Raw genomic sequence first — 27479 nt, 5'->3', positions numbered from 1 at the left:
TATCCCTTCCTTGAGGCCAATCTCATTTCTTCCTTCCACACTCCCAGGAATTCCAAGGAGCATAACCCAGGCTACACACTCCATTCTCCCCATCCATATCTAATTGGAATTCAGGCTCACCTGATGGCCCACCTCCCCATGGCCAGTGCCTCTGTCACACTATGTCACAGAGACAATGATGGGGGGAAAGAAACATGGTGACCCAGAAGCAAGTGACCCAAGTCCTAAAGTACCAAGAAATAAAGGCCATCATTATGCTGCTGTGCTTATAGCCTACTTGGAGCATAGCATTTGGGAATTCTATCCAAATTCTATAAATCCACATGGAGAAATACATAAAAAAATTGTTGGATGAAATATTTTGCTTGAGAGTATATACTGATTTATCACAATTCAGAATAATTCTTTGGTTTGCAGAGAATGAAAACCTAAACCTGGAATGGAAATTCCATTAGCCAGATATTGCACTGAGATGGGGCTTAGGGCCAACCTTCGTGGATATTAGCAGGGAGGGTAAGGCCCTACACCTACTCTCAATCATAGTGAAAACTGGGATATACCAACAATAATAAAGGGATGCTGGTGGGAATTAAATGCGATCATGCAGGTAAAGTGCTTACCAGCTCATACATAACAAACTGAAACTCTAAGTCCATTACGACTAAGTCCAAGGACCCAAAGAATCTTAAGAAGCTCATGAAGTTGGACTCTAAGAGGCCACTCATTCGAACCACTGGCACAGCTTATATCACATAAGGACTTATCAAAGCAGGTGCTATTTTTCTTAGATGATGTCATATACACCAAAGTGACTGTGGCTTTTCTCTGGTCAAAGCAAAAATAGTATCTCAAGTCTATTTTGATTGAGGATGCACCTTTAAAGTAATATGACCTGTAAACCTCATACCTACTGTAATTTTTGTCCTCTCTGTATTTTCCTCCCAACTCTAGGCCTTCCAAAGATTGATAAACACAAACACTAAAAAGAACAGGACACAAGCATAAAATAAAAGGAAATCATCTAAACAAAAAGAGAAAGAACAAATGAGAAACATAAAATCAACTGGAAAACAAGGTTTAAAATGGCAATAAATACACATGTATCAATAATTACCTTAAATGTCAATGGCCTGAATGCTCCAATCAAAAGACAGAGCAGCAGACTGTACAAAAAAACAAGAACCCACAACATGTTGCCTATAAGAAACTAACCTTAGGACAAAGGACATATAAATTGAAAATAAGGAGGTAGAAAAAGATTTTCATGTGAATGGAAAAGACAAGAAAGCAGGAGTTGCAATAATCATATCTGACAGTATAGACTTTAACATGAAGGCCATAAAGAAAGACAAAGAAGGACACTATTTAATGATAAAATGATTGAGTCAAGAAGAGTATTTACAATCATCAGTACATATGCCCCTAATATAGGAGCACCTAAATACATACAACAAATACTAACAGATATCAGAGGAGAAACTGATGGGAATACAATAATAGTAGGAGACATTAACACCCCATTCACATAAATGGAGAGGTCCTCTAGACAGAAAAGCAATAAGGCAACAGATATCCAAAATGACATAATAGAAAAGTTAGACTTAATTGATATTTTCAGGACATTACATCAAAAAAAGAAAAAAACAAAATATACATTCTTCTCAAGTGCACATGGAACATTCTTAATAACTGACCACATACTGGGGCACAAAACTAACCTCAACAAATTTAAGATACAGAAATTATCTCAAGTATCATCTCTGAACATAATGGCATGAAACTAGAAATCAACCATAGAAAAAGAAATTTAAAAGAAAACTAACTACATGGAGACTAAACAACATGCTACTAAAAAAAAAAAGAATGGGTCGATGAGGAAATCAAACGGGAAATTAAAAAATACCTCGAGAAAGATGATAATGAAAACACAACCATTCAAAATCTATGGGATGCTGCAAAACCAGAGCTTACAGGAAAATTCATAGCAATACAGGCCTTCCTCAAAAAAAGAAGAAAAATCTCAAATCGACAACTTAAACCCACCACCTAAAGGAACTAGAAAAAGAAGAACACACAAAACTTAAGTCAGCAGAAGGAAGGAAATCACCAAAGATCAGAGAGGAAATCAATACAATAGAGATCCAAAAAAACATTAGGAAAAAAATCAATCAAACTAAGAGCTGGTTCTTTGAAAGGGTAAACAAAATTGACAAACCTCTAGCCAGACTCACCAAGAAGAGGAGAGAAAGAACTCAAACAAAATGAGAAATGACAAAGTAGAAATCTCAACAGATGCTGCAGAAATACAAAAAACGTAAGAGAATACTATCAACAATTACATGCCAACAAATTTGACAACCTAGAAGAAATAGACACTCTCTAGAGACATAGAGCCCACCAAAACTGAATCAACAAGAAACACATCAACTGAACAGACAGATCACTAGAAATGAAATTGAACATATAATTAAACACTCCCTACAAACAAAAGTCCAGGACCAGATGGCTTTGCAGGCAAATTCCACCAAACATACAAAGAGGAACTTACACCCATTCTCTTTAAACTTTTCCAAAAGGTTGAGAAGAAAGAATAATTCCAAAGACATTCTATGAAGCCACAATCACCCTAATCCCAAAACCAGACAAAGATACTACCAAAAAAGAAAATTACAGGCCAATACTGCTTTGATGAATGTAGATGCAAAGATTCTCAACAAAATTTTAGTCAACTGAATCCAAAAACATATAAAAAACATCACTCACCATGACCAACTGCGAGTCATTCATCCCACGTTCACAAGGGTGTCTCTCCCTGTGGGATGAACACTGTATCTCATATCGCAGATTAACACACTCCTTCCACAAGCACCAGCTGAAGACAAGGCCCTGCTGGCCTCCTGGGCATTTACCTTCCCAGTTGCTTACAGTCCTGTAGGAATTCCTAGGTACCTAACTACATGTTACTCTAACCTTAATTCCAAGGGATTCGTTCCCAATAGGCTCTGTGAAGCTTATGCCAAAGAACATGTTGTCTATAAACATCAATAAAAAGGGATTCATCTTACTTTATGCAAATAACTATGCCATACATACTTTGGTTCACTCCAGCCTTATATGAATCCTCACTTGCCTGCTCTCATACTTATATTAGGCATAATGTGAAGTATATGTTTAAACACAAAGTCAATCAGTAGATAGTATTTTTTTTGTTTACAGTATTAAAATATGAAATTGGGATCATTAAGATTGCTAATATCTCAAAAGAATTTCAAAAATTTTAGTTCTGCTGTCAGATTCTTAAGAATTCTATTTCAAACTGTGATAAATACACATAGTCCAGATTTCCTTAAATTATTGCTCATTCTGCAGAAGGTACAGCTAAAGTGCAATAAACACAGCAAGATTCACTTCCTGGCAAGAAAACAAGGCAAGATTTCCTTGTGATTTAGAGAGAGAAAAAAAAAATGACTTGTTTTTGATCAGCATGCTATTTACTGATTGTGTGCAGGAGAGATCCTTGCATCTATTTATTCTGCAGACACATGAAATTTAAAAAATAACCTTTCAATGAAATGACTATCACATGGACTGTGCTGTTGGCTAACACAAGATTCTCACGGAAGTAGTAAAATCCTGATCTGACTACACAAATCTATGAAAGGATCAAGAAATAAAATATAACCTCTATCAAACCAGTATTCATTACACATCAATTACAGGATAAATCGATGCAAAAAGAAAAACATGGAAGGCTTTTAACCGTAAGCTTCTAGCCTAATAGCAACCAATGATTAATATTGAGACTGCAGGTGTAAGCTGATATGGTACCTTGCAAGTCTCAGGGAATTCAGAGATCAGCTCTGGTTCCCAGATCCCTCCTTTATCACTTCTGTTCCCTCAGTAAACTCAGTTAATTCTGTTAAATCAGAACATTATAGAACATTGGTATGTCATATCTCTATGATGAGATCTATACAAACCTTGAGACTCAGCTTTTCTCATCCTATTCTTTTCTTGGGATACACTAATCGCATCCTTCCTGCCTCAGATCTCTTCACAACCTCATTAGCTCAGGGACATGTGTATTCTTTTTGATTGAGAGTCAAAATCAACTCCACTGAAAAGTGAATGGTGGCATTTGGTTTACAACAGAAAGCATCAGGGGAAAATATAATGCACATGTTCTGCTTATCTCATTGATCAGTGGCTTCCTTTCTACCCTTTGTCAGGGTTTAAGCTTACTAAAAAATTCAAAACTGCAGTCCATCTACTTGCTACTTTTATAAAGCACACCTTAAAAACAACAGCATAGAAAAGAGGAGATGAAACGTTGAAAATGGTACTCCTTAAAAACAATGAAAAGAAAACTGGAGTATCTATCTACACCACTATGAACATGAAGTTAAAAAAGATTCCTAGAAAAAAAAACATTTCATAAGAATAAAGGGCCAGGAGTTCCCGTCGTGGTGCAGTGGTTAACGATCCGACTACGAACCATGAGGTTGAGGGTTCGATCCCTGCCCTTGCTCAGTGGGTCAAGGTTCTGGCATTGCCGTGAGCTGTGGTGTAGGTCACAGACGCGGCTCGGAACCTACGTTGCTATGGCTCTGGCGTAGGCTGGCAGCTGCAACTCCGATTCGACCCCTAGCCCGGGAACCTCCATATGCCACAGGAGTGGCCCAAGAAATGGCAAAAAGACAAAAAAAAAAAAAAAAAAAGAATAAAGGGCCAATTTATCCAGAAGATATTTTTAAAAATCTAAATTTATATAATCGCAATAACATAGCTTCAAAATACATAAAGGAAAATATGACAGAACTCAGGAGAAATAGACAATTCCATGTTCATAGCGGGAGATTTAAATTCACCCCCAAACTGATAAAAATCCATAGGGACATAGAAGATTGTGAAAGCATGATCAATAAACCTGACATAAATAGGAAATACACAATACTGCCGTGAATAACTACATAACATATTCTTTTCAATTGTATTATAACTATACTAATACAAGAATCAACAAACGCCAAAGATCAGAAATTATTAGGTCAGAACATATTCTAACCTATGTGGAATTAACAAGGAATCGGTACCAAAAAGGTAACTAGAAAGTTAATAAGTATTTAGAAGCTCAATAAAACACTTGAAAATATCACCTAGTTCAAAATTACAATAAATGAGAAAGTATTCTGACTTAAAAAAAAATGAAAATCTACTAATATTAAAATTTAAGGGCTGCAAATTGAAGCTGTGCTTTGAAGTAAATTTACAGCTTTTAACATATTTTTAGAAGGCTTCAGAGGATACACTGGGGAATCTCTATACTTCCACTTAATTTTGCTGTGAACTGACAAAATGCCCTAGCAATAAATAAAGTCATACCAAAAAAAAGCTAAAAGTCGAGGGTTTTTAAATCCACATTAAAACAGGAGAAAAACAAAAAACTGCAGCATATTAAAATATGTAAAAGAATGGAAATAAATAAAAAGTAGACACGGATACAATGGAAAACCAACTTCTAAGTAGAAAAGAAACACAGGAGTTCCCTCCATGGCTCAGTGGTTAACAAATTCGACTAGGAACCATGAGGTTGTGGGTATGGTCCCTGACCTTGCTCAGTGGGTTAAGGTTACATCGTTGCTGTGAGCTGTGGTGTAGGTCGCAGACATGGCTCAGATCTGGTGTTGCTGTGGCTCTGGCATAAGCCAGCAGCAACAGTTCCGATTAGACCCTTAGCCTGGGATCTTCCATATGCTGTGGGTACAGCCCTGGAAAATACAAAAAAGACCAAAAAAGAGAATAACAAAAGAAAAAAAAACAAACAAACATAAAGCATGGTTCTTTGAAAGTATCAGTGAAATGTAAAAAGAAAAAAAAAAGGTGGAGAAATCAACATTAACTTGAATTAACACCAGATAACAAGAGATACTAGCGGCATTAAAAAGAGGAAATGATAGACACTGTGCTAATAAATGTTTAAATGTTCATGCAAAGGACAAATATCTTGAAAATGACATATAAAAATTGACATAATGAGACAGAGATAATCTGAATAATTTCATGTAGATTTAAGAACTTAAATCTGTAATCCTTAAATTTCCCACAGAAAAGATTTTAGGCCCAGAGGGCTTCACCAAATACATTCTGTGAAAAAGTCTTTCCACACTCATCCAGGGAATTTGAGTCCAGCATTACTAGCATATAAAACCCACATAAAGACATTAAAGACAAATTACAAACCAAACTATCTCGGGAACATCAAACAACATACCAATAAACTGAATCTAACAATATAAAAAAGACAATATTTCACAATCAGTCTTGGCTAGGCAAGTCCAAAATCCAAAGGGCGGGCTGTTAGAAAGGACGGGGGTGCTCTTAGGCAGGAGCTGATGCTGTTCATCCACTGATTTCGAGAAGCCTGAGATCTCAAGGCCTTTCAGCTGACAGAACTGTGCCCACACACACTATCTAGGATGATCACTCTTACTTAAAGTCAACTGATTATGGACTTTAGTCACATCTACAGAATACCTGTACAGCAATGCCTTGATTCCTTTTGGTTTGAATAACTGGGAAATACAGCCTCATCGATTTGACACATAAAAACGACCATCACAAAATGGAAACGTTTCCTATGTATTTTCATGAGGCCCGTATAATTTTTTCTTTTTTTGCTTTTTAGGGCCCCACTTGTGGAATATGGAGATTCCCAGGCTAGGGGCCCAATAGGAGCTACAGCTTCTGGCCTTTGCCACAGCCACAGTAACATCAGATCCGAGATGTGTCTGTGACCTATACCACAGCTCACGGCAATGCCAGATCCTTAACCCACTGAGTGATTCCAAGGATCAAGCCCGCAACCTCATGGTTCCTAGTTGGATTTGTTTCCACTGCACCATGACGAGAATTCCATGGCCTGTGTAATTCTGATACCAAAACCAGCTGACAAAATATTTCCAGAAAAGTAAATTACAGGAGTTCCCACTGTGGCACAGTGGGTTGAGTATCTGGTATTGCTCTAGCTGTGCCACAGGTCAAAACTCCAGCTTGGATTTGATCCCTGGGCTGGGAAACTCCATATGCCACAGATGTGGCCAAAAAAGGAAAAAAAAAACAACCAAACAAAACCAAAAACAAGAAAAACAAATTACGGACCATTATCCTTGATAAACAATAGATACAAAAATTCTTGATAAAGTATTAACAAATTACATAAAGTGATACATTAAAAGAAAAAGAAAAAAGATGCTGAATTATGACAAAATGGAGTTTATTCCAGGAATATAAGTTTAACCTCAAATACTAATCACTATAATTCACATTAAAAGAGTATAGGTGAATAATCACATCATTATCTAAAGAAGTGTAGAAAAATATTTGTCCATTTTCAATACCTATTCTTTTTTTTTTTTTTTTGTCTTTTTGCTATTTCTTGGGGCCGCTCCCGCGGCATATGGAGGTTCCCAGGCTAGGGGTCCAATCAGAGCTGTAGCCACTGGCCTAAGCCAGAGCCACAGCATCGCGGGATCCAAGCCACGTCTGCAACCTACACCATAGCACACGGCAACGCAGGATCCTTAACCCACTGAGCAAGGGCAGGGACTGAACCCACAACCTCATGGTTCCTAGTCGGATTGTTAACGACTGCGCCACGATGGGAACTCCCTATCTTGATTTTTTTAAAAAAAGTAAAATTCTTGTCAATTGAGGAATTAAAGGAAATGTTTTCAATCTAATGACAGAGAGCTACCTAGAAAATCTCAGTAAACATCATCTGCAATGTAAAAATATTGCAACATTTTGAGGAGTACAAGAATATCTTATCTTGCAGTTCCCGTTATGGCTCAGCAGTTAAATCTGACTAGCATCCAGGTGGACGCAGATTTGATCCCTGGGTTAAGGATCGCAGTGGGTTAAGGATCCAGTGTTGCCATTAGCTGTGATATAGGTTGCAGAGCGGCTTGGATCCTGAATTGCTGTGGCTGTGGTGTTGGCCAGCAGCTACAGCTTTGATTTGACCCCTAGCCTGGGACCCTCCATATGCCACAGGTGAGGCCCTAAAAGCAAAATAAAACAAAACAAAGATTATCTTATCTCATCAGTTCTATTCCATGATGTACTAGAGGCTCTAGCTACAACAATTCAAAAGTCATAAATATTGGAAATGAAAAAGTAAAACTATCATTATTTACAACTGACATGACTGTATATACACAAAATCCTACAGAATTTTTAAAAACACCACCAGCAACTCCAGTAAATACAAACTAAATCCACAAATATATCGACCGTATTTTTACGTACTATCAACAAGCAGTTGAAAAAGTAGAATTAAAAACAATCCAATAGGAGTTCCTGTCATGGCTCAGTGGGTGACGAACCCACTAGTACCCAAGAGGATGAAGGCTAGATCCCTAGCGTGGCTTGTGGGTTAAGCATCTGGTGTTGCCATGAGCTGTTGTGTAGGTCACAGGTACAGCAAGGATCCTGCGTTGCTATGGCTGGGGCATAGGCCTGAAGCTGCAACTGATTTGACCCCTAACCTAGGGACTTCCATAGGCCACAGGTGCAGCCCTGAAAATAAATTTTAAAAAGCAAAATAAATAAATAAATAATAAAGACAATCCAATAATGCAACGAAAATACATCAAATACTCAGAAATACATTTAAGCAAAGAAGTGTAAGATAGCTATACTAAATATTACAAAATATTTCTAAAATTAAATGAGACCTAAGTAAGTGGATAGATTTACCATTTTCATAACTGCAGATTCAACATTGCTAAGACTCAGACTCCTCAAACTGATCTACACTAAAAGGAAATATTTGTAAAAATCCCAGCAGGCTTCAGTTAAAAAACAAGTTGAAATGCTTCTAAAGTTTACACATAGGCGTTCCCATCATGGCTCAGTGGAAATGACTCTGACTAGTATCCATGAGAAGGCAGGTTCGATCCCTGACCTCACTCAGCAGATTAAGGATCCGGCATTGCAGTGAGCTATGGTGTAGGTCGCAGACATGGCTCAAAACATGAGTTGCTGTGGCTGCGGTGTAGGTCAGCAGCTACAGCTCCGATTCAACCTCTAGCCTGAGACCCTCCATATTCTGCGGGCTCAGCCCTAAAAAGAGAAAAAAAATTAGAATAAAAAATAAATAAAGTCTACACCGAAAAGTAAAGAATCTAGAATGATCCAAACAATCTTCACAAATAAACACAGAAGACTTAAACCACTGGATTTCAAATCTTAAAAAATGTACAATAACTAACACTGCACAACTGCTATAAAGATAGGTAATCAGATTGATGAAACAAAATATACAGGCACAGACTTCCTCACATAAAGTTCAATGATTTTGAATCAAAGTGCCAACTCAGTGCATCAAAGTCTTTAACAAATGTGACAAGAATCACTAGAAAAAAGTGAAGCTCAAGCACTAACTACGCTTCCATATATGAAAATTAAAGCAAGACGCAACAATTTCTAAAAAGGTAGAACAACAGGAAAGTTTTGTCACACTCCTAAGGATAAGCAAAGAATCCTTAGGATACCAAAACAGGAACTACAGAAGGAAAAAAATAAACTTCAGACTTTACCAAAATTAAAACTTGATCTCCATTAAGGATATAAAAAGGCAAGCCACAGACTGGAAGAAAATATTCACAAAGGACTAGTATAACATACACACACTAGAAATAAATATCCCCAACGGGGATCTGAGGGAGGGGGTGAGGAAAGGGGTCAACACTTCACAGGAATCTCAACATGACAAGGTCACTGCTCAGTGAAAGAGGCTGGGATGCTTCCACACACATTCCCTGAGGTCTCTACACCATGAGATGCACGGTCAGTGGTGCTGAGACAAGGAAAGGCAGTTCCACTCTTGCTTCTCTAAAAGCCAGTGACCCGCCCCTTATGCTGAGTCTCAGGCTGGCTTTGTTCTCAGTGTCCAGAGGCAGCAGCTCCTTCTCCTGCGCTCCCCCCTCTGGGAAGGAATGACTGAGGGCACCTGCTTCCCATTTTCTTTTTCTTGGGCATTTTCACTTTCTAGGGCTGCAGTCGCTGTGTTTTGTGTGCGGGGAGGAGGGAATGACACGTTCCATTTGGTCCCACCACTGCAGCACTGGGGGCTCAAGGAGCCTCAGGACTAGCCCTTTGTGTCCAGGAAAGGAGATGAAAAGTGGGTTTTTTAGGCAAAGCCAAGCTGTTGATTATTTTTTTTCTTTTTTCTGTATGAGGGCTGTGTGGGGAGGAAAGGTTTTGCAATTTAGTTTTCCTCAATAAATTATTGCATTTTGCTGAGGGTAGCTGAGTTCAATTTTGCATGCTCAGAGCAGTGCCTTTTTTTTTTTAATTAAAATGCCTAAATCCAACATCTGCATCTTAGCTTCATGTTTACTTGCTTTTGTAGTATGAAGATTTCTTGGAAGTGATGATATTAATGACAAGAACTGTAGATAATTGAAACTCCTTACTCAATGTTATCCTGGACTTTGGCAAATTGTATGAAAAGTTACATTAATTTGAAATATTTAATGCTCAATGGTCTATTTTGGAAAATAATTGATTTTTATTCTGTGAGTCTATATGGGAAAGTGTCCATTAACATCTTCAAGCATTACAAACCTATAATACAAATTCATGAGGTGATATTATGTCCCTGGAAACTGCCTGTAACAATAACTTCAATGCAACATAATGCCATTATAAGTCCATTTCTCCCACTTAAAAAGACATATGGTTTTTTTAAATGTAACTGCCCCTTACTGAGTGCTCAACATGCACTTAGATGTTACGCTAAGAATTTTATTAACAGGACTTCACTGTGTCTTCCCAACAACCCTCATGAAGTTGGTCTTATTTCCCTACTTTACAGAGAAGGAAAGTGCGGCTTTGTGGGGCAGAGGCAGGAAGGGGGGAGCCAGGACTCAAGGGTGGAAAGGGAGACCGCGGCCTCGCTCCACCACTCTCACAGCGCTGACCTCACACATGGTTGTCAGGGGGAAGCGCACCACACAAACAGTTTTCTTCATGCTGCCTGCCTTCCTCCTCTGGAAGGCGAATGGCTCCAGTTTAGCCACGAACCACAATGTGACTGGACAGGCCACAGATATGGGAGGGATGAGTCAGTGCATGCGATGGCGTCCACACTTCTGATTCCCCTCTGCAAGGACAGGGCCTCTGAATGTCTTTGCCTTAGGGTTGGGCTGACCTGCAGTGGGGACCACTGCTCAGAATCCAGGGTTTTCTTTAGCCATCCTTGGCATCACTCTTACAAACCAGTAAATAAACTGTCTGAGATTTTATTTAAGGGAATGAGAAAGTATTAGATGAGGGAAAGTATAGAGAAGAACACTTTACACTTTAGAAGTGATGCAATTAAAAATGAAAATGATCAGGTATCTTCCAAAGCTTATCAAATATACCAAGGATGAGCAGAATTAGCAAAGATGAGTTCAAACACACTGGGCACTACGTCCTTTAAAACAAAACTGAACAACCCTCTTCAAGCCCTTTCCTGACCCCACTCTCAGCAGATGACAGAAAGAAAAGACTGGCTCTCACAGGGAACTCAGCTTCTGGCAGCACCTCCTGCCCTCCACCCACAGGGGCCTTTTCCTCTCATCTGGGATCAAAGGTCACCTCCTGGAAGCTCCGCCCACCTCCTCCTGGACCAGGCTCCCCACTGCCTCCAACCCCACAGCCAGTTTGCCTTCCAGGACTTTCTGCACAGCCCTCTCGCACAATCAGGATCCAAAGGCAGCAAGGGGGGAGTCTCTGGATGCCCCCCACCCTTCGGGCGGCTGGAGGAGACCCATGAGGGGAGGGCTTCGTGCCTGACTCCTCCCTGAGCCTCAGGGCCTCAACACTGGTCCCTGTTTGGTGAAGGGAAGGAGGCAGAGAGGGAAATACCACCACGTCCTCCTCTGATCCACAAACTAAACCCAACAAGCAGCAGCCCCTCCTCAGAGCCTTCATTCCCAACAGGCCTCCCTCCTGTTTCAGTCAGACTCCTTCAGAGCAGCCTGCCTGCACCTCCGCTCCCTCCAGTCTCAGCCCTTTGCCCTCTGGCATCCTCCCAGCTGAAACCTTCTCCTCTGGTCACCACAGGCCTCCTGGTCCCACATCAGCCAGCAACTCTCCACGGACATAGCTTCTCCTTTGCCTTGAAGAGACCGTTCCTTCCTCGGTTCCCCAACCTATTCCCTCCTCTCTTCCCTGCTGTTCATATGTGTCTCCTCTGCTCTTGCTCTGAATAGAAAGGCTTCCATAACCTTCTGATCTTGGCCCCTAAAAATACTTCCCCCCTCTCTCTCTGGCAAGCTTACCCATCTTCACAGATTCAGCTACTACCTGCTCAGTGAGGAATATGCTGGTACCTGCTCACCCCAGGTCTCTCTCACACACCAGATTCTCACTTCCAATTAGATAAAGTATGTCTGCACCTGAAGGTCCCAAAACGTCAAGATAATTGACCTAAAAGTGACAGAACTGGGATTGGAAATCAGTGAGACTAGAGTTTTCTCTCCTCACACCACTGAGAATGTTTTACACGGAAATCAGGTAGCATCCATAAGTGTCCTTCACACCAAGGAAAAATATGTTACAGTTTCTGATTTTGAGGACTAATTAACCATGTGCTCAGCACACAGTGGGCAGCCAGCTCTGCAAACCCAAGCTTGCTCTAACTTGCAGAAGCAGAGACACAGGACCTTTCACAAAATGTTTTCAAATTAATTAACAATCACTGTCAAAATGGGTTTGTAGGGAAACACCGTTTCTGAGGATAAATTATGTAGCTAAACTGAGCAGGATACATTATAAAACAAGTTTGCAGAAAACAAAAAAATAAAATCTCTCTGTAGTAAAAGTACTCTGCCTCTGAGGCTCAGCTTACTTCTCACTGGAAAACAGTGGAAGCCTTTGACCACAGAATATGTGGTTTGCAGTCAGATATTCATCGCTGCATTTCTGTGTGCAGCTTTTGATACATGCTTTTCATTTCTAAAAAGAACACTTGGAAATGAAGAAACCCCCACAGCCTAAACCACTGAAAAGTAGACAAAATTAAATAAAAGGAAAAATATCCCACATGAGCAACGATACTGAATGAGAATGAGAGCTGAGGTGACCCAACATCATTCTTTAGAACCTCAAGGTCAGAGACAAAACAAAGCCTGGAGAGATGCTATTTTGTGGGTGTTACTGTCTTTTTTTTTAAGACACCTTAAGACAGAGCAATCAATGGATGAAAAGAAAAACTGTCTACAAAATCAAAAAAGACATCTTCTGAGCTAATTTTGATCCTACATTCAGTTACTGGTTTAAAGACTTTGATTCATCAATAACTGCTTTCTATTGTCCTTGTTCAAGTATTATTTTCACCTTTGTCATTGCTAATCTTTTCTTTGTATGTAACAACACCTGGATTTATCCAAATCAAAACCAAAAAACAAACAAACAAAAAAACAAAAACAGTGCAGTGAATATGTTTTGTGGTAACACAATGCATCTTTTAGTTAATCTAGGCTCTCTATATGAGAGGTGATGTTTCTATATTATGAGCTGCATTCACCGTGAAGGGAATCCACGCCAGATACCTGGACGGCAGAGGGAGAACCACTTCCCAAGCATGTCGCTGCTTTGAACCAACCCTGATGTGACGGTGCAGCCACTGCTACACCAGGTATTACTCATGTTAACTCAGCCTTCCAATCACAACCGCACCTTTCTCCTCCAAACACGGCCTTTTACTAAGATAACAGGACACACCACCAGGCTGAAAGGTCCACCCTTAAACCCCATGAAAGGCCTTGAAAAAATAGTCACTTTGCTCCCCTGTGAGAACTTTGATGTACTGTTATGTTACCTGCATGAAATCTTGAATTATCTGGGGCAGCAAGTCATCCATATGCCCAGTGTCTTTGGAGAAACGATTTAAAATTCTTCCTGCAAGAACAGGACATGAGAAATTACTGTTTCTGCATATTGCAGATTCATATGAAATAAGCCAATGTCAGTGGTAAACAAATAGAAAATACCATGATACCTAAAGAGAAACAAAAATACCGCCAAATGGCAGTGACTAGATAGTTAAAACTGAGCACTGATTTTTAAAAGTATGGCAGGGGGAGTGGAATCTTGTGGCAGTATCTAGAAGAGTTGATGCATTTGAGAATAATCCTTCCTTTTATTTTTATTTTATTTACTTTATTTATTTAGGGCCAGATCCACGGCATATGGAAGTTCCAAGGCTAGGGGTCGAATCGGAGCTGCAGTTGCCGGCTGACACCACAGTCACAGCAACTCGGGGTCCAAGCCATGTCTGTGACTTATGCCACAGCTCGCTGCAATACCGGATCCTTAACCTACTGAGTGAGGCCAGGGATAGAAACCAAATCCTCATGGATACTAGTCGGGTTCATTTCCACTGTGCCACAGTGGGAACACCAATTCCTTCCTTCTAGATCCATCCCATCTAAGATTCATCCCAAGTGTTAATCCAGTAAATATACAACTGCAAAATACACTGAGCCCTGATTTTTAAAAGTATGGAGGGGAGTAATCTTGTAGCAGTGCTGGAAGGGTCCCTGCATTTGAGAATGGTCCCTCCTTTTTGATCCATCCCATCTAAGATTCGTTCCAAGTGCTAAGTCGGTAAATATACAATTGCAAAATATTTAAGTTAATCCTGATTATGACTCTAATTTTGCTTTAGTTATCAAAATAAATTTTGCTAAGTGATACTTTTTAAATAAACATAATTATAACTTCTCTGTAATTTTTCCCCTCAATAGAGGACCTCACATTTTGGGGAATCATGTGTTTCTGCCATTTCCAAGTTGTGAGTTTCCCACTGGGGTAGTAAGTCATTATTTTCAGAGGTGCACCGGGTATGACAAACACAGACTCATGCATAAGATCCAGGAAGACCAGAAGGATGGAGGCAGGAAAACAGAACTATTACTTAATAACTAAAAATCACTTATCATCATTGATTTTGTTTCCCGTCTGAGAATCCATGAAAACAGTATATCCTAGAAAGAGCTGGGGTGGAAAATGAGAACTAATTCTATCTAGTGGGAACTAAAAATGCTGCCTGTCACATCAGTAAACAAAGGGTGTGGCAGCCATCAGACACTGCAGCTGCCCCTCAACAGTGCACCCTGAGGAAACAGGACGAGAAAACACAGCATAATGGCCCCAGATGGCCAAAGTGCAGATCAAAGAATGGTTCCAGTGAGCCCAGACCTTTGCATCTTCCCAAACGTAGAAAAGCATTAAATTGCTTCACTCTCAACATGTAGGTTGTGCATTTTTTTCAGCTGACACTAGCCTTTGAATGATTAACTTAAAAAGAAACTGAAGCCACACGCACACAGATTACTGTTAATAAAAGAAAACCAGACATCTCAAGTTAAAGTTCACGGCCCTGTAGTACTAAAGTTTTCTCAAAGGTCTCCAAAATAAATCCTTATGATGAATTCCCTTCACACACATGCCATGACTCTTCATCCAAATGACACATGGCCCCTGCTGAATTATCTCCAGGGATGTAGAGGGAAGGGGAACCCACTGTGAACAGGGGAACCCAGTCCATTTTCAGACTGTTGTGTTAGACAGGGCTTCCACACAGGAAACTGAACCTTGTCTTCCTGGAACATCCAACCTCTGCTGCTTATTCCGTCCTTATAACCATGCAAAGTAAAACCAATTTCTCTTGTTAGGAGAGCCTTTCACCTCCTTGAGGGAAGTGAATTCCTTGAGCACTTGGCTGCCCTACAAAACATCTTACTCTCAGCACATCTAAAGTGAATAGAAAAAAGCCTTTGAAGTTGACCCATAACTACCTACACTCAACCTCTCAAACTCTGTCTAGACTCTGTCCAAACAACCAGCATGAAAAGTTCTTATTAACATTTCACTTCTCTTGACCTCACATAACTACCAACAGGTCTCAATTTGTCATTTAAAAAAAACTCATCTGCATCTACCTTTCTTTAGCAAATCAAATCTACCATGTTTCTAGGAACAGTGAGGAGAGAGGAGACAGAAGAGAGGTACCGACCTTCCCTCTCTTCCCTCACTCCTGGCCACGGGTCCTTATTCTGATGGGGGCCCGCTCCTCTCTCTTCTTCCCACCAACAAGGTCCTCGATCCCGGCCCCATCTCTCCAGATCTCAGCCTTAGCCCTTGCTCCTCCTTGAGACTCTTGCTGGCAAAGGTAGCTCCAGGAATCTGCCACTCATGTGAGCTCCTTTATCTTTACTGGACAGGCTTGGAATAACTGTGCTGCCCTCTCAGGAACCCCCACAGCCCTGGCACAGCTAACTGACCAGAAGGGCCCAGGGGGAGCTAAGCCACTGACTAACTACCAATCATTCTGATTTCCCTGCCAAGAACTATGAGGCCAGAAGAGAATCAGGAAAGTGGAGCAGCCTCACCACACCCAGCAAAGGAGACAGTCAAAGGGGCTTGGGAACATGCAGGAGCCCTGTGACAATGGCCCCAGTTTCCATAAGGACCCAGTTCCCAGCTGCAGTTCCCAGGAAAGTCAGCACTGCTCCAGCTCCATGAGATGCCCACTTCCTTTCCATCAAGCCTCCTCCTCTGAACCAACTTGGGTAGATTCTGCCCCTAGAACCCAAAGCCTGGACTAGAACCACCACCATAGGGACAACAACTGATTGCTTACTAAAATCAGTTCAGGAGGAGTTCCCATCATGGCTCAGTGGTAATGAACCCGACTAGCATTCATGAGGATGCAGGTTCGTATCCCTGGCCTTGCTCAGTGAGCTGTGGTGGTGGGTGCAGACGCGGCTCGGATCCTGGGTTGCTGTGGCTGTGGCATGGGCTGGGAGCTGTAGCTCTGATTTGACCCCTAGCCTGGGAACCTCCACATGCCATGGGTGCAGCCCTAAAAAGCAAAAATAAGATAAAATTAGTTGGGGAAATGACAGCTTTTTGTAAAATTAAAATTTCAAATCACTTAGTATCTTTTCAATAACATTTTAATCCTTCTAGCAGAATCTTTTTGATGAAGACAAGAGACTTTTACCATCTTTCAATTTTATTTCTTTTCCATTATGGTTTATTACAGAATATTGAATATAGTTCCCTATGCTGTACAATAAGATCATGTTAAACAAAAGACAGAGCAGAAAGACATCTTTTCATGACAACCCAGATTTACAATTTCAGTATCAGTGGTTTAACTGTTTTAAACATGGCAATGTCCTTCGGGGCTACTTACAATTACTTAGGACACGCTACAGCCCCTACTGAACTACTAATTTTTTTAATTATTATTTTTTCGGCAGCACCTGTGGCCTGTGGAAGTTCCCGGGCCAGGGATCAAACCTGCATCACAGCAGTGATCCAAGCTGCTGTAGTGACAAGGCCAGATCCTTAACCCACTGCACAACAGGGGGAACTTCCCAACCTACTTTTAAAACTATTTTTGTAACACGCACTTTTAGCTGATATATTTTGCTGTCGCCCAGCACCTGCCTCCAACCTCCATTTTGACTTAGTGCTGAGGACTAAGGAGACCCTGCAACCAAGTAGCGCCTAAAATAAGACTCCTCACACTCTCAGCAAAGAGATAAGCCATTTTCATGTTTAAAAGCATAGGTTTTCTGACATTTGTTTCATGAGGGACTATTTCAACCTGCTTCCAGATTCCACCTAGGGTCTCGGGTTATTCTCAGAACATATTCTGCATAACCTATTTAGTGGTTTAACTACTTTTCATGTATGTTAGTCTTGAATTCACCTCTAGATTATTCTTTGTAAATATGGACCACATTTCACACAAAATCTATAACAAAACGCAAAGTGCTGGGCAGGGGGTGGGTGATGGTGCTCAAATGGGATTTACTAATAAAACACCATAAACTCACTGGCTTTCAACTGTTCTTTTGATGGGAAACCTGTGTAGAGGGCTCACACAAAAACATAACAGATGTCTAAAAAATGATTATTTTAAAAGTGGCTTTGAGTGAAGAGAGACTGTAAGACCCGGAACCCACTCAGGGACCATCTCGTTACATGTCAATCAGGGGACGCAGGCGGAAAGACCAATTCTGGTCACTACAGAGTTAACCAACACTTTGGTCTTCTTCCATTATAAACGTGCTGGGGAAACTACCAGCCCGTGGAAGGTTCCTGTGGATCCAAGTGCAGGCAGATGAGAAATCGCCCAACCCGCACATCAATAACGCTTCCTAAACTTTAATCTGTACACATATCTCCCAGGGATCTGGTTAAAATATATGTATTCTCAAGAGTGCTGCCTGAGGTCTGAGATTCTGAATTTCTCACAACTCCAAGGTGATGCTGATGCTGCCTGTCCAGAGCCCATACTTTTAGTGACAAGGAAGAAACTGAACATTTCTGATGATGTTCTGTTGTCACCCATATCTTCCCCTGAGGGCTCAAGAATCCCTGCCTTTTCTTCTAAAAGCACTTGGAACTGGACAGAGATGTTTCGCAGCCGTGCTTTAAGAGGATGCAGTGTTCAGTCACCCTGAAAAGGCTCTGATGTGACCACAGGAATACGCCTGTGCAGATGAGACCAGGAGGTGTCTGAAAGTTACCTCTGCTTCATCACCATGTTAAGATCCCTGTCCAAGGCGGGGAACTATACTCTGCTAGGTACGACTCCTGCCATGTGCAAAGGAACCTGGAAGACTGAGTGTGCCCCAGCTCCCCAAGCTGCTCCTGGAAATCTCCACCCACCTCCTAGAGCCCCAGCGGTGTGCCTGCCTCCTACCCCTTAAAGCTCCTTTACTCCCCTCCCCGCCCCCTTGGGGAGAAGGTGTTTTTAGAGCAAGAGCTCTCCCTCCTCATTCCTTAATCAATGGATAAAATTTCTGCTCTGCTAAACAGAACCTGGTTTCAAAAGCAGCCTTTGTCACTCTAGGTGAAGAGGGGTCACAACTGAGTGGGGATCAGTAACAGCTTCTGCCTAAAAAACCTTTAAATTTACCTGTCTTACCTACATGTATAACTATTGCCTTTTAAATCCCATTCTTTGCTACTAGGAACTAACAATCATTTGTGTCCTTTTTATCTACACAAATTAAATTAGAATATGGACATTATTAGGGCAGGGTTTTGTTTCATTCACTGCTGTTACCCCCCAGTGCCTGGACCAATGCCTCATGTACAGAGGTGCTCGAGCAAATTCTGACTTGGGACATTCATGTTTCAAAGTAAAGTGTCTGGTTCATCATACTGTCACTGGCAAAACCCACTAACAGTTCCCAGGAAATAAAAACAGACTCTGGAGTTCTCTTCATGGCTCACTGGTTAACAAACCCAACTAGCATCCATGAGGACACAGGTTCGATCCCTGGCCTCGCTCAGTGGGTTAAGGATCCAGCACTGCAGTGAGCTGTGGTGTAGGCCAGCAGTTGCAGCTCCGATTAGACCCCTAGCCTGGGATCCTCCATACACTGTGGGTGTGGCCCCAAAAAGACAAAGAATAAAAATAAAAATAAAAATAGAATCTGGGTAGTCAAATAAAGTCTAAAATTTTTTTTTCTTTGAAAGTCTAGTTTTACCTGTTCATAGGGTAACACATACATAGGCCTCACACCTGGCTCTCAGACCAGAGTCCCTAGTGGGAAGTGGCTCTAATTCAAGATGGCGGCAGTGGGCCGAGTGCACTAATAAGAACCCTATAAAATTGCCCTGCCCAGGACCATTAGGGGAAAGCATGTACCCTAGAGTTCAAGCTTGTACCGCTCACATTTTGATCAAAGAATAAAGCTTTCCTTTGCTTCTGAATCAAACTCAGGCTTGTTCACAAGCAACATCAGTAAGAAGAATGCTTGTTGGGGACTGACCTCAGTGACTCAGAAAATTCATGTCAACACATCTATGTCACAGAGCTATTTTACTGGACACACTGGGAAATGCTATTAAACATCTACTAATAATAATCAGCAGGGAGCTGTATAGCAGAGGGAACTCTATTCTATAATCTGAAAAAGAATAGATATGTGTATAACTGAATCACCTTGATGTCTATCTGAAACTAACACATTGTAAATTAACTATGCTCCAATATAAAATAAAATTAAATATTTTAGCAATTAATCCCTTGTCAGTTGCATCATTTGAAATTATTTTCTATTCCATAGGTTGTCTTTTTTGTTTTTTTGTTTTGTTTTGTTTTGTTTTTTTCCTTTGCTGTGCAAAAGCTTGTCAGTTTGATTAGGTCCCATTGGTTTATTTTTGCTTTTACTTATGTTGCCTTGGGAGACTGACCAAAGAAAACATTTGTACGGTTATGTCTGAGAATGTTTTCCCTATGCTCTCTTCCAGGTGTTTTATGGTATCTCGTCTCATATTTAAGTCTTTAAGCCATTGTGAGTTTATTTTCATGCATGGTGTGAGGGTGTGTTCCAATTTCATTGATTTACATGTGGCTATCCAGTTTTCCCAGCACCACTTGCTAAAAAGACTTTTTTCCATTTTTATATTCTTGCCTCCTTTGTCAAAGATTAATTCACCATGGGTGTCTGGGTTTATTTCTGGGTTCTCTAGTTTATTCCACCGGTCTGTATGTCTGCTTTGGTACCAGTGCCACACTGTCTTGATTACTGCGGCTTTGTAATATCGCCTGAAGTCTGGCAGAGTTTTGCCTCCTGCTTGGTTTTTGTTCCTCGGGATTGCTTTGGCAATTCTGAGTCTTTTATGGATCCATATAAATTTTTGGATTGTTTGGTCTATTCTGTGAAAAATGTCATGGGTAATTTGATAGGGATCACATCTAATCTGTAGATTGGGTAGTATGGACATTTTACAATATTAATTCCTCCAATTCATGGGCATGGAATATTTTTTCCATTTCTTTGAATCCTCCTTAATTTCCTTGATTAATGTTTTATAGTTCTTGGCATATAAGTCTTTCACCTCCTTGGTCAGGTTTATTCCTATTTAATTTTGGGGGAGTGATTTTAAAAGGTATTGTATTTTTGTATTCCTTTTCTAATATTTCATTCTTAGTATACAGATATGAAACTGATTTCTGAAAGTTAATATTGTATCCTGCTATTGCTGAATTTGTTGATTAGTTCAAGTAGTTTTTTGTGTGGATTACTTACGATTTTCTATATATAGTATCATGTCCTCTGCATACAGTGATAATTTTACCTCTTCTCTTCCAATTTGGATACCTGTCATTCTTTTTTTGTTTGTCAGATTGCTGTGGATAGGACTTCAAATACTATGTTGAATAATGAGAGTGAGCATCATTGTCTTGTTCCAGATTTTAGTGGGAAGGCTTTCAGCTTGTCTCCATTGAGTATTATATTTGCTGAGCGTTTGTCATAAATGGCTTTTATTAAGTTAAGGTATGTTCCCTCTATACCCACTTTGGTAAGAGTTTTGATCATGAATGGATGTTGGACTCTGTCAAATGCTTTTTCTACATCTATTAAGATGATCATGTGGTTTTTGACTTTTCTTTTGTTAATGTGGTGTATGATGTTGATTGGTTTGCGTGTGTTGAACCACCCTTGTGAACCTAGATGAATCTCACTTGGTTGTGGTGTATGATCTTTTTTTATATGTTGTTAGATTTAGTTGGCTCAGCTATAAAAAAGAACAAAATAATGCCATTTTCAGCAACATAGATGGAACTAAGACTCTCATACCAAGCAAGCTAAGTCAGAAAGAGAAAGACAAATACCATGATATCACCTCTATCTGGAATCTAATATACAGCACAAATGAACCTTTCCACAGAAGAGAAAGTCATGACTTGCAGCACAGAGTTGTGGTTGCCAAGGGGGGGAGGAGGGAGTGGGATGGACTGGGAATCTAGGGTTAACAGATTGCATTTGGAATGGATTAGCAATGAGATCCTACTGTATAGCACCAGGAACTACATCTAGTCACTTGTCATGAAGCATGATGGAGGATAATGTGAGAAAAAGCATGTATATAAGTATGTGTGACTTGATTTACACGGAACACTATAAACCAACTATAATGGAAAAATAAAAAATCATTTAAAAAATAAAACACAAATGCAATAATGAAAAGAAAATATTTCCAGAAGAGACTTGGAATTTATGATAGCTTTCCATGTAATCACAGTATTTTAATAAACTTTCACTCAAAGTGTACTTTGAAGTTCTTCATCTTTTTTCTAGATATTAAAGAGTTTCTACCTAAATGATGGGGAAAATTATAACAGATTAATCCTGGTTCCCAAGAATGAAAAGAACACTCAAGACACCACAGATTATCTCATGATAACATTACTTATTTAGAAAATGTCATTGCTGCAGAACAGAAAAGAGAAAAATGATTGAAAACAAATGAAGAGAGTCTCAGAGAACTCTGGGACAATGTGAAATGCACCAACATCTGTATTATAGGGGTGCCAGAAGGAGAAGAGAGAGAGAAGGAGACAGAAAAAATATTCCAAGAGATTACAGCCAAAAACTTCCCTAACATGGGGAAGGAACCACTCACTCAAATCCAGGAAGCACGATTACCATATAAAATAAACCCAAGGAGGAACACCTCGAGACACATATTAATCAAACTGACCAAACTTAAAGACAAACAGAAAATCTTGAAAGCAGCTAGGGAAAAGAAACAAATAACATACAAGGGAACCCCAATAAGGTTATCGGCAGATTTTTCAACAGAAACTGCAGGCCAGAAGGGAGTGGCATGATATACTTAACGTGATGAAAGGAAAAAACCTCCAACCAAGATTACTCTACCCAGCAAGGCTCTCCTTCAGATTTAAAGGAGAAATCAAAATCTTCACAGATAAGCAAAAACTGAGAGAATTCAGCAACACTAAACCAGCCTTACAACAAATACTAAAGGAACTTCTCTAGGCAGAAAAGAACAAGAGAAGAAAGAAAGAAAAAAGAGCAGCAAAACCAAATCCAAAGTAATTAATAAAATGGCAATAAGAACATACATATCAATAATTACCTTATATGTGAATGGACTAAACACCCCAACCAAAAGACATAGACTGGCTGAATGGATACAAAAGCAAGACACATATATATGCTGTCTTCAAGAGACCCACTTCACTTCTAGGGACACATTCAAATTGAAAGTGAGAGGATGGAAGAAAATATTTCATGCAAACGGGGATCAAAAGAAAGCTGGAATAGCAATACTCATATCAGACAAAATAGACTTTAAAATGAAGAATATTTTAAGGGACAAAGAAGGACATTACATAATGATCAAAGGATCAATCCAAGAAGATGATATAACAATTTCAAAAATCTACACACCCAACACAGGTTCACCACAATATATAAGGCAACTGCTAACAACCTTAAAAGCAGAAATCGACAATAACACAATCATAGTGGGGGACTTTAACACCCCACTTACAGCAATGGACAGATCAACCAGACAGAAAATCAATAAGGAAACACAGGCCCTGAATGACGCATTAAACCAAATGGACTTAATAACTATTTATAGGACATTTCATGCAAAAGCAACAAAATACACATTCTTCTCAAGTGCACATGGAACATTCTCTAAGACTGATCATATCCTGGGCTACAAATCCAACCTCAGTAACTTTAAGAAAATTGAAATCATACCAAGCATCTTTCCAGACCACAACGCAATACAACTAGAAATCAACAACAAGAAAAAAACTGCAAAAAACACAAACACGTGGAGACTCAACAACATGCTACTAAACAACCAATGGATCACTGAAGAAATCAAAGAGGAAATTAAAAAATACCTGGCATCAAATGACAACCAAGATATGACACTCCAAAACCTATGGGATGCAGCAAAAGCCGTTCTAAGAGGAAAGTTTAGAGCAATACAAGCCCACCTCAGGAAACAAGAAAAAGCACAAATAAACAAGCTGCTTTACATCTAAAGCACCTTGAGAGAGAAGAACAGACAAGACCAAAAGTTAGTAGAAGGAAAGAAACCATAAAGATCAGAGCAGAAATCGATGAAACAGAAGCAAAGAAAATCATAGAAAAGATCAGTGAAACGAAAAGCTGGTTCTTTGGAAAGATCAACAAATGAGAAACCCCTAGCCAGACTTCTCAAGCAAAAAAGAGAGAGGACTCAAATCAATAAAATTAGAAATTAAAAAGAAGTAGCAACAGACATCACAGAAATACAAAGAATCATAAGAGACTACTATATGCAACTATATGCCAATAAAATGGAAAACCTAGAAGAAATGGACAAATTCTTAGAAAAGTACAAGCTGGAGTTCCTGTCGTGGCTCAGTGGTTAACAAATCCGACTAGGAACCATGAGGTTGTGGGTTCGGTCCCTGCCCTTGCTCAGTGGGTTAATGATCCGGCGTTGCCGAGAGCTGGGGTGTAGGTTGCAGACGAGGCTTGGATCCCGCGTTGCTGTGGCTCTGGCATAGGCCAGCAGCTACAGCTCCGATTCGACCCCTAGCCTGGGAACCTCCATATGCCGCAGGAGCGGCCCAAAGAAATAGCAGAAAGACAAAAAAAAAAAAAAAAAAAAAAAAGAAAGAAAAGTACAAGCTTCCAAGAGTTAACCAAGATGAAATAGAAAAGATGAATGGACCCATCACAAGAACTGAAATTGAAACTGTGATTAAAAAACCTCTAACAAACAAAAGTCCAGGACCAGATGGAGTCACAGGCAAATTTTATCAAGCATTTAGAGAAGAGCTAACACCTATCCTTCTGAAACTATTTCAAAAAACTGCACAGACACAACTTAGAATAGATTTACAAGGAGATCCTGCTGAATAGCATTGAGAACTATGTCTAGATACTCATGTTGCAGCAGAAGAAAGGGTGGGGGAAAAAACTGTAACTGCAATGTATACATCTAAGGATAACCTGACCCCCTTGCTGTACAGTGGGAAAATAAAAAAAAAATAAAAAAAAGTCAAAAAAAAATTGCAAAGGAAGGGATACTCCCAAACTCATTCTGAGGCCACCGTCACCCTGGTACCAAAACCAGACAAACACTCCACAAAAAAAGAAAACTACAGGCCAATTTCACAGATGAACATCGATGCAAAAATCCTCAACAAAATCCTAGCAAACCACACCCAACAATACAGTAAAAGGATTGTACATCATGATCAAATGGGATTTATCCCAGGGATGCAAGCGTTCTTCAATATCCTCAAATCCATCAGTGTGATACACCACATGAACAAACTGAAGAATAAAAACCATATGATCCTCTCAATAGACACGGAAAAAGCCTTTGACAAAATCCAATACCCATTTCTGATAAAAACCCTTCAGAAAGTGGGCATAATGGGAACCTACCTCAACATGATAAAGGCCATATATGGCAAACCCACAGCGAACATCATTCTCAATGGTGAAAAGCTGAAAGATTCCTGCTGAGATCAGGAACAAGACAAGGATGTCTGCTCTCGCCACTCCTCTTCAACATAGTTCTGAAAGTCCTAGCCACAGCAATCAGAGAAGTAAAAGAAATAAAAGGAATCCAAATTGGAAAGGAAGAAGTAAAACTATCCATATTTGCAGATGACATGGTACTATACGTAGAGAATCCTCAAGACTCTACCAGAAAACTGTTAGAGCTCATCCACGAATTTGGCAAAGTGGCAGGATACAAAATCAGTACACAGAAATTGACAGCATTTCTATATACTACCAATGAAAGATCAGAAAAAGAAATTAGGGAAGCAATCCCATTTACCATCGCATCCAAAAGAATAAAATACCTAAGAGTAAACCTACCTAAAGAGACAAAAGACCTGTACTCTGAAAACTATAAGCCACTGATGAAAGAAATCAAAGACGACACAAATAGATGGAAAGATATACCATGCTCGTGGACTGGAAGAGTTCATATTATCAAAATGAGTATACTACCCAAGGCAATCTACAGATTCAGTGCAATCCCTATCAAACTACCAAGGACATTTTTCACAGAACTCAAACAAAATATTTTAAAGTTTGTTTGGAAGCACAAAAGGCCCAGAATAGCCAAAGACATCCTGAAAAAGAAAAATGGAGCTGGAGGAATCAGGCTCCCAGACTTCAGACTATACTACAAAGCAGCAGTCGTCAAAACTGCATGGTACTGGCACAAAGACAGACATTTAGATCAGTGGAACAGGATAGAAAGCCCAGAATTGAACCCATGCACTTACAACCAACTCATCTGTGACAAAAGAGGCAAGAATATACAATGGAGAAAGGACAGCTTGTTCAATAAGTGGTGCTGGGAAAACTGGACAGCCACATGGAAAAGAATGAAATGAGAACACTCCCTAACACCATATACAAAAATGAACTCCAAATGGATTAGAGACCTAGATATAACACCAGACACTATCAAACTCTTAGAGGAAAATATAGGCCAAACACTCTCTGACATAAACGACAGCAACATCTTCTCAGATCCACCTCTCAGAGTATTGACAACAAAAACAAAAATAAACAAATGGGACCTAATCAAACTGAAAAGTTTCTGCACAGCAAAGGAAACCCAAAAACAACACAAAAAGACAACCCACAGAATGGGAGAAAATCTTTGCAAGTGAATCCACTGACAAGGGATTAATCTCCAAAATTTATAAACAACTTCTGCAGCTCCATACCAAAAAAACAAACAACCCCATCCAAAAATGGGCAGAAGGTCTAAACAGACAGCTCTCCAAAGAAGACATACAGATGGCTGAGAAACACATGAAAACATGTTCGACATCACTCATTATCAGAGAGATGCAAATCAAAACCACTCTGAGGTACCATCTTACACCAGCCAGAATGGCCATCATCCAAAAATCTACAAACAATAAGTGCTAGAGAGGGTGTGGAGAAAAAGGGACACTAGTACACTGTTGGTGGGATTGTAAATGGGTGCACCCACTGTGGAAAGCAGTATGGAGACGCCTCAGAAAACTAAACATAGAACTACCATTTGATCCAGCAGTCCCACTCCTGGGCATCTATCCAGAGAAAACCACGATTCGCAAAGACACATGTACTCCAATGTTCATTGCAGCACTATTTACAATAGCCAAGACATGGAAACAACCTAAATGTCCATCGACAGAGGAGTGGATCCAGAAGATGTGGTACATATACACAATGGAATATTACTCAGCCATTAAAAAGAACGAAATACCGGCATTTTTAGCAACATGGATGGACCTAGAAACTATCATGCTAAGTGAAGTCAGCCATACAATGAGACACCAACATCCAATGCTTCCACTGACATGTGGAATCTGAAAAAAGGACAGACTGAACTTCTTTGCCGAACAGATGCTGACTCACAGACATTGAAGAACTTATGGTCTCCGGAGGAGACCGTTTGGGGGGTGGGGGGATGTGCTTGGCCTGTGGGATGGAAATCCTGTGAAATCAGATTGTCATGATCATTATACAACTACAGATGTGATAAATTCATTTGAGTAATAAAAAAAAATTTTTTTAAATGTCATTGCTAATGTCTGATCTACCACC

At 40.0% G+C, this 27479-nt stretch overlaps 1 protein-coding gene across 12 annotated transcripts in view; it reads right to left on the bottom strand.

The window, feature by feature from the left end:
• Positions 1 to 27479, bottom strand: part of LOC110258728 (ATP-binding cassette sub-family C member 4) — a 208159-nt gene that overhangs the window by 73461 nt on the left and 107219 nt on the right. For all 12 annotated transcript variants that reach the window (XR_014819744.1, XR_014819742.1, XR_014819748.1 and 9 more), the window contains one exon: positions 13874 to 13953. Coding sequence is in view for 4 of the 12 variants with exons in the window: in XM_084982122.1 (XP_084838248.1) it covers positions 13874 to 13953 (80 nt within the window). In the remaining 8 variants the exon portion in view is untranslated. The remainder of the gene's footprint in view (positions 1 to 13873; positions 13954 to 27479) is intronic.

This window comes from Sus scrofa, chromosome 11 (genome assembly GCF_054392235.1).
Source record: "Sus scrofa isolate SSC_HxYL_T2T_F1_AM1 chromosome 11, Sscrofa_HxYL_maternal_Yorkshire_Landrace_v2.0, whole genome shotgun sequence".
NCBI classification, from domain to species: Eukaryota; Metazoa; Chordata; class Mammalia; order Artiodactyla; family Suidae; genus Sus; species Sus scrofa.
Note: the sequence above shows the minus strand (reverse complement) of the source record. Positions and strands in the feature narration are given on the sequence as shown.